Source organism: Polistes fuscatus, unplaced genomic scaffold (genome assembly GCF_010416935.1).
Source record: "Polistes fuscatus isolate 324 unplaced genomic scaffold, CU_Pfus_HIC Scaffold5, whole genome shotgun sequence".
In the NCBI taxonomy this organism is placed as follows: domain Eukaryota; kingdom Metazoa; phylum Arthropoda; class Insecta; order Hymenoptera; family Vespidae; genus Polistes; species Polistes fuscatus.
Genome location: NW_025113129.1, coordinates 11,071,051 through 11,078,580, shown reverse-complemented (window position 1 = coordinate 11,078,580; position 7,530 = coordinate 11,071,051). Strand labels below are relative to the sequence as shown.

Below are 7,530 nucleotides of genomic sequence, written 5' to 3'. Positions count from 1 at the left end.
CAATTTAATATACACTTGCACAAAGAAATAAAGAAAGATCGAATCTTGGATGATCGAGTGAACGTTGTTGGAATTTGTCGAAAGTGTATGGTCAGCGGAGGATCGGTTGTTGCTTTTTGCGGCAACATTTATGTAAAAGCCAATCATCGTTAAGAAGTACAAAATCGCGGTACGGTATTCTTATAATGAGAGAGAAATAAAGAAAAGGAAAAAAAAAGAAAAAAGTAAGGGTACTCCGATCCGTGGTAGGATAGGCCGACTATCTACACGGGATCTCATGCTATCGGCTTTCAATAAGCTTGATAAAGTCAACGGGCTACGGGTTGGAAGGTAAAGGGAAAGAAAGTATCGGGATACTTCGAAAAGGGGATGCAACCCGCGAATAATTCACGCATTATCTACACCATCTCCTTCTCCTGGTTCAGCAAGTTCTCTCGAGACTACCGATAGGTACACTACGCTACACACTTGCCCAACGATCCTCTTCCTGCGTCCACATATTTTACACAACCTACACGAATCTTCCCCTCGACAACGCTGCATATACCAAACAATCTCGATACGCGGAATCCCCGTTCTCGATTAACTTCTAATAGACGTCGTTAAATATCCCCATATAGATAATTAACTGGCCATTCTTTTCAGGTAATAAGAAATAACAAAATTCATCTTCCTTTCGATGGAAGATCGAAAAATACCATACACGTTTTTCAAATCATCAGGTTGTTTAACATTCAATATTTATATAAATAAGTGTGGTTTTTTGTATCGAATATTTGGACTCACCGGTCAGATGACTTCCGGTGAACTCGAAATCGTCATCCTGATCCCAATGCTTCAAACTCAAATTTGACAGAGATGTTGCGTTGGCGAATTCCAAGTTTGCAAAATGCCAGTCCAGTATTTGACGATCCTTCGATGATAAGTACACGTCACTGTAATCAATTGTATATATATAAATAAATTGTTCGTTATATTAATTATCATTTGTCTTTATTTAATGTATATACCTTGGTGGGGATGCCTCCAACTCTTGTAACTTCGCTTCAATTTCTTTCTGTTGTTCCGCTAGCTGATCCCATTCCTAAGAAGATCAAACGACAACTGTCAATTTCTGTATACTAATTTATCGTTATTTATTATTGTACAAAGAACACAAGGTTTTTATTAAACGTTTACCTTGCAAGCATTGTGAAGATCGCGTAATTTCGAACGCAGCACGAATTCTTGTGTGATATCCCTTGTTTGTGATTTATTTTCTGACATTTCTTTGTATTGTTTATTTAAATCTGTTAAACGACTCATAATTTGTATCATCTAAAACAAAAAATAAATTTATATTTATTTAAATGTATGTTATAAACAACAAAAGAAATATATTTTGGAAGCAATACTCACTCTATGTTGATTGGTAATTAATCTTCCTTGTAAAGAAAGAACCGAACGTAAATGTGCAACTTGTCTTTGTTTAACGCCCTGTTCTTGTAAACGTATAACCCATTCTAATGCTTGACCTAACGATACCGGCCGTGTATTGGCACCTTGGCTTCCTGTTCCAGCGTTGCCTATATAATTAAAATCTAACTGATGTGAGAGATAAGACGTTGCTTCTAATAATCTATTGAACTCTCGTTCGACCATTTCGTCTTTATCTTTTGGAACCTGTTTGACAAATGTTTGTATTAAATAAAAGGAATTTAATTACAAATTATTTACAATACGTACCGTTTGGCCGTCACTTTCGTATAAAGGACACTTCTGTCGTATTTTATGAAGCTCCATGTTAATTTGTTTGCTAAGAGTTGTTACTGGATTACCTCCTAATCCTGTGACCACCATGGCTCCTAAATCCGCAATGTAAGATGATTTACGAAATGTTGCAATTCTTCCACCTACTCGATCCTAAAATAAAAAAAATTGAAAATCTTTTTATTTCCAACAATTTATACTGTATTTCTTAAGAAAAAAATTATTAAAACGTACTCTTGCTTCTAGTACGATTACTTCTAAGCCAAATTGTTGCATTTGTTGAGCTGCAGCTAAACCAGCTATTCCTGCACCTATCACTATAACTTTACCTAATTTTTTAGTAGGTAATGGCTGCAATATACAAAATAATTACGCTCAATATTATACTAATTTAAGAAACTATATATACATAATGCATTGATCTCTTTTGACATACCTTTAAACGTTTAAAAACACCAAAATTTATAAAACCATGACGTTCTAAAAAGGAATGAATACGACGAGCTAGTAAAGTATCGCTGTTGTACGGTGGTTCTATGGCAGGTAGAGCATTTTCAATAATTAATTGTTGCTTTGGATTTTCAAGCCACAATTGTAGCTGAAAAAATGATTAATAAGTTATTACAATACAGTGAAAGACACAACGTTGTTGATAGTTTTACAAATAAAACTTACAAGTCTGTTTCTAATGTGTAGAAATACTTTCTGTGTTTGTGGTGGTCCCCCGGATACATCTGGGAAACATGCCGCTTCTGTAGACGTTAATTTATCAAATGGAAGACGGCTTTGGAAAGCTGCACCTTCCAAACCATTTAATAATTCTTTTACTGAAATCATTATAAAGAAACAATGAGAGTTTTCCTTCGAAAGGATTATTTTTTCAATATATTCATAAAAATGTTTGTATCTACCATGCGGATCTTCGTGGTCGCTATCCTGATCCTCTTCTTCTTTTGGTTCTACTTTAGGCGCAGATGATGCTGGCACGGATAACACCGGATCAGATTCTTTTTTCACATCACTGACTATTTTTTTCTCTGGAGTAACAAGACCGGTTTTAGATTTTTCTGAAGTATCCGAAGCATTTTCATCTTCCAATTGATTATACTTTTCTTCCATTTCCCTATACTCTACCTGTAGAATGTATATACACACATGAAAACGTTACTACATGATTTTATGATACTTTAACAATTTAAATAAATTAAAACAATTGTTTATAGATATAATAATACATCTAATATTATAATTCATATAATAAAAGAATACTATGAATGATAATATTGTTACATGATATTAATCTATTCGAATATTGAATAATACTGATGATTCATCGAGAAAAAAGGATGTAATTATATAAAATAAGATGCCACTGATATTTCAATGTCTATCTATAATCAAAACATAACCTCACTCGATTAATAGAAGCTTTGATTAAACAAAGACATTGTGTAATGTTAAAATTTAATTAATAAAACATCAAATAAGATTATTCGAATGAATTTGTTAACAAACAAAAGTGACAAGATAAATAAACACGAGAAATTTTGAAAGAGTTCGATGATTAATCTCATTTAAGTTAAGTAGTTGTAAGATAAAGTATCAGAATAACAATAATTATACAATAATTAATAAATTCGTTGCATACCTTAGCTCTTTTTCTTCGACTCATCTCGAACGGATTTGAAAACTGCTAGGTAAAATAAAAATATTGTTGAGAATAATCACACGGGTTTGTTTTGACTCTTTGAACCGGCGGCATTAGGGGATTAATACATAGACGTCGAAAAAGCAGATAGATTGTAATCAACTTGGTGGCGCTAACAACGATCGACAACAGCGCCGCCAACCGTACATTTTTTCAACTTCTTACTTATTATTAAAAATTTGAAATCGTACATTTATTTTCTTGTATATTTCTACATTTTTTTCTTAAAATATATTTCAATAATTATTATAATTTGTTTTTAACGAGAGAGATTCAATAATTTTATAATTATTATTAAATAATATTTAAAAGAAATTTTTAGGTATCATATATGACGGTAAATTCAAAACGTTAAATGCATTATGGAAATCCTCTCGATGTTCATATTACAGGAATCAACAATATTCTAACTATGTGATAATAAAGCGAATATTACGTAAATAAAAATGTAATTATGAGACCTCGTTAACTATGAAATCATCACGTTTAAATGACGCTAACGAGTGGTAATAATTGAATATCTCATAACAATGAAATTAATATTTTAAAAATGTCCTACATTGCTTAACGATTATCACTTTAATTACTCTTATCCGTAAAAGACTCCAACACCCTTTTAGTCAGTTTTAGATCAGTCTGTAATGAAATTTAACTTCAAATAACAGTTTAAAAAAAAACAAATAAAAAGTACTTGTTTAAATTTTTCTCAAATTTAATTAGGAATACTAAATTTTAATTACTAAATTTTGTATGGAGTAAGAGCCAATTTTGAAAAATTAGAAAACGTTCGAAATGAATTGTTTAGCTGATAACGATAATTTAATTATATTTTTACAATTGTTAAATATTAGCACCGCAACATGGCCATTACAATCAGGCACTAACATTTTAAAAAAAATTTTCTATGGATTATTATGGTGCAGTTATGCTGTTAATGGTACAACTTCCATAATGGCGTTATTGATGGGTTTTTCTTATTATCGTCAAGATATCGTAAATATGATGAAATCAATAGTAGAATTCGTATACATATGCGAATCACTTTTCAACTTATGCTACTGCACATTGCAAAAATCAAATTTCAAGGTTGCAAATCTACCTCAAAAATATTTATATACATTATTAAAATACATTGAAATTTAATAAAAATTTTTTATAGATACTCATAGATGATATGAAACAATTTTCAGCAAAATCAACTCCTTCAGAATTAGCTCTGAGACGTAATTATATAAAAACGACGAGCTTATTTTTAGGATTTATGTTTACCCTCTTCTTCAGTGGTGGTTCAATTTTTGTCTTTGCTCCGTCAATAATACACAACAGAGAGATACCACTGAATACAATGTATCCATTTCCATTAACAAAAAAATGGGCGATGTATCTTGTGTATATATTAAACACATATACAGTTATGCAAGCATTTTGTGCTATCAGTGTAGACTTGTTGGTAATTGCAATATTAAGTAACGCAGGTTTCAAATTTATCATACTTGGGATTAAATTGCAAAACGTTACCAATGAGACTCAATTGAAAAGTTTTGTGATTGAACATCAAGATGCTATCAGGTATTAATTAAAGTAAATAATTTTGTTCATTGCTATAAATTCAAATAATTGATGATATGATAAATATTTTTTTGTTGACAGATACGTCACAATAATAGATAATACTGTTACACCTATCCTTGTTAAATCCATAGTAGCAGCATGCACTTATTTAATTACATGTAGTTTGTTGTTGTTGAACGTAAGTTTTTTGTTGATTTCAATTTTTTAAATAATATTTTCTACAAGTATTATCATTTTTGTAGGATGTACCTTTACTACATGTAACACAGTTTGCTGCAGTAACAATATTATCTTTCACACGACTTCTCGTATGCAGCTGCGTGGCTCAATCAATGACTGACATCGTAAAACATATTTTTAAATAAACACATATTAATTCACTTTAAATACTAATAATCACTGTTTCAGGCTTCCAATTTAATTTCATTAATTACCGTATCCTCCTGGCTAGAATCTTCATCGACGATGCATAAAAATATACTTTTTATCATACAAAGATGTCAAAAACCTATCACTATTTCGGTAAACGGTATTATACCTGCTTTATCTCTCAATTTTTGTGGATTGGTAAATAAATTTAATTTTCTCTTTTTTATCAAACATTATATTATATTATTTACCTATTCTTATTTTTTGTATATAATAGGTAATGTATAAAACATTTTCTTATATTATGACATTAAGAGCAATATTAAAAGTATAAAATATACGAAGATATATAGTTTACAAGAAAAACATTATATTAAGTTGGGAAAAAAGAAATTCATTATTTTTGTCTTGAAATAAACGTGAAAATAATAGATTTCTTTTTCTCCAATCTAATACTAAGATAATAATCATATTATCAATATATTCCAACAATTTGTTTGTATGAATAATATATATAAATAAAATATTTTATTCATTATATACTTGCCTTTTCAATATTTCAATATGTACACCATCTTTCATATTTAATTGATATATAAACGTATTAAATCATTCTCATTAGCTGGAAAATTTGTAACTGGGCAACATTTCTTATCTCGTACTTCGGGTAAAATACACTGGTAACAAAATATGTATCTATAAATCAAAAATAATTATAATTTCAATGCAACGCAAAACAAGTAATGGTATTTAAAATTAACTTACGTACCCTGACACCATAAGTACTGTACGTATATGTGGCACTTTCATACAAAGCGGACATAGTCCTTTATATTTCTTTGCCGATGGTGATATCTTAAAATCAAAAATTAAAATATTAAACATTTTTTAATGAAGTAAACTTTAGATTCTTTAGGAATATTTTATTAAATTTATATTTTGTACCTTTGGAGCTGAAGGAGCTGGAAGCATCATTATATCTGTAAAATAATTCTCTTGACTCCACCAAGATAAAAATTGTAGAAAGAAGGCTCCAATTTCAAGAGATCTAGCAAATGTCGATTGAAGTATATCCAATCCATCACTAATAGTGAAAGCATTGCTTCTAGCTTTATGCAATAATTCCGTAATAGAAACAATAGTTCTTGTTTCTGAATATGTAAGTACAATGCCAAGAAACCTTAACAACGGTGTTGCGTACATTGATCTTCCAGATACATAAAGTATATAATTACATAACATTATAAATTCGTATAAAGTGAAATAAGTACTATGTCCTTCGATAACACATTTTCTGAAAAGCTTTTCCCATTTCTATAACAACAATAATATATAATTTTATATAATCCAATTTATGGAATTGATTAAATACAATATTTTGAACTTACCGATTTAGGTATATAATTGTCAACTTCTTGTAATTTATATCGATAACTAAGTTTAAATAACTTTCCTCTCAAATAAGGTAGTAAAACAAGTAACATTAAAGAAAAATATTTTTGTTTTTGTGATAATTGATCATGAAACTTTTGGTTTACTAATGCGATACGCTTTAATCCATAAAACGTTTCAGAAAATGACCCAGCTAAAATAAATAAAATTAATATCAGAATAACTTTTGTAATCTCATTAAATATTGTTTATAATTAAAATAAAACAAATACTAATATATTTACAATATTTGTTGAGGTAATATCGTTGAAGAAATGTGTTAAAAATCAAATATCCTTCGTCAGACCATTCGAGTAAATGTCCATATCTTTCTAAATTAAAAGATACAAGGAACTAAAATAAAATATAAATATATGCAATTAATGATTAATTATCATTTAGAATACAACTTTATAATATTCGTTACATACTGATAGAATCTTTTTAAAAGCAGGTTCAAGTATATGAGCAAGAGATTCTTGTGCAATAATTTCAAAAATTGAAGGTTTAGTGCATGTTGTTCCAGTTAAATGTGCACCCTTTTCTGCCATTGTTTTATTAATATTGTAATAATGTTTTAAATTATAATAAACGTAACTGCTTAGTAATCATGATTTACAAGCATATAAAACCTATTTTATTTTTTTGTATTTAAAATTCAATATCATATATAATAGAATTTATTACGATATCACAACATA

At 29.3% G+C, this 7,530-nt stretch overlaps 3 protein-coding genes across 4 annotated transcripts; 1 reads left to right on the top strand and 2 right to left on the bottom strand.

Annotated features, from left to right (window-relative positions):
- Positions 1-387: 387 nt before the first annotated feature.
- On the bottom strand, positions 388-2,868 carry LOC122522128 (lysine-specific histone demethylase 1A-like). Its single transcript, XM_043642939.1, has 10 exons — positions 2,661-2,868; positions 2,425-2,576; positions 2,186-2,347; positions 1,984-2,100; positions 1,726-1,902; positions 1,399-1,662; positions 1,180-1,317; positions 1,011-1,084; positions 787-935; positions 388-440 (listed from the first exon to the last, which is right to left on the bottom strand). The coding sequence occupies exons 1-10, from the start codon at positions 2,866-2,868 to the stop codon at positions 388-390; spliced, it is 1,494 nt and encodes a 497-aa protein (XP_043498874.1).
- Positions 2,869-3,866: 998 nt separating this feature from the next.
- On the top strand, positions 3,867-5,488 carry LOC122522378. 2 transcript variants are annotated; one of them, XM_043643454.1, is made up of 4 exons: positions 3,867-3,963; positions 4,714-5,026; positions 5,108-5,207; positions 5,272-5,488. In XM_043643454.1, the coding sequence occupies exons 1-4, from the start codon at positions 3,948-3,950 to the stop codon at positions 5,392-5,394; spliced, it is 552 nt and encodes a 183-aa protein (XP_043499389.1). In that variant the 5' UTR covers positions 3,867-3,947; the 3' UTR covers positions 5,395-5,488. The 2 variants fall into 2 exon arrangements, with proteins under 2 accessions (XP_043499389.1, XP_043499388.1); XM_043643453.1 differs by lacking the exon at positions 3,867-3,963 and adding an exon at positions 4,348-4,543 and having other exon boundaries at positions 4,617-5,026.
- Positions 5,489-5,937: 449 nt separating this feature from the next.
- On the bottom strand, positions 5,938-7,380 carry LOC122522376 (peroxisome assembly protein 12). The gene is made up of 6 exons (XM_043643450.1): positions 7,261-7,380; positions 7,075-7,183; positions 6,787-6,983; positions 6,344-6,712; positions 6,168-6,253; positions 5,938-6,094 (listed from the first exon to the last, which is right to left on the bottom strand). The coding sequence occupies exons 1-6, from the start codon at positions 7,378-7,380 to the stop codon at positions 5,983-5,985; spliced, it is 993 nt and encodes a 330-aa protein (XP_043499385.1). The 3' UTR covers positions 5,938-5,982.
- Positions 7,381-7,530: the final 150 nt, after the last annotated feature.

Coding starts and splice junctions, on each gene's coding strand:
- LOC122522128 (XM_043642939.1), bottom strand. CDS start 2,868: ATGGAAGAAAAGTATAATCAATTGGAAGATGAAAATGCTTCGGATACT. Junction 2,577..2,660: donor CGACCACGAAGATCCGCATG/GTAGATACAAAC, acceptor TAATGATTTCAG/TAAAAGAATTATTAAATGGT. Junction 1,663..1,725: donor ACGAAAGTGACGGCCAAACG/GTACGTATTGTA, acceptor TTTGTCAAACAG/GTTCCAAAAGATAAAGACGA.
- LOC122522378 (XM_043643453.1), top strand. CDS start 4,409: ATGGCGTTATTGATGGGTTTTTCTTATTATCGTCAAGATATCGTAAAT. Junction 4,544..4,616: donor TGCAAAAATCAAATTTCAAG/GTTGCAAATCTA, acceptor AATTTTTTATAG/ATACTCATAGATGATATGAA. Junction 5,208..5,271: donor GTAGTTTGTTGTTGTTGAAC/GTAAGTTTTTTG, acceptor TCATTTTTGTAG/GATGTACCTTTACTACATGT.
- LOC122522376 (XM_043643450.1), bottom strand. CDS start 7,380: ATGGCAGAAAAGGGTGCACATTTAACTGGAACAACATGCACTAAACCT. Junction 7,184..7,260: donor CTTTTAAAAAGATTCTATCA/GTATGTAACGAA, acceptor ATTTTATTTTAG/TTCCTTGTATCTTTTAATTT. Junction 6,254..6,343: donor CAGCTCCTTCAGCTCCAAAG/GTACAAAATATA, acceptor TTTGATTTTAAG/ATATCACCATCGGCAAAGAA.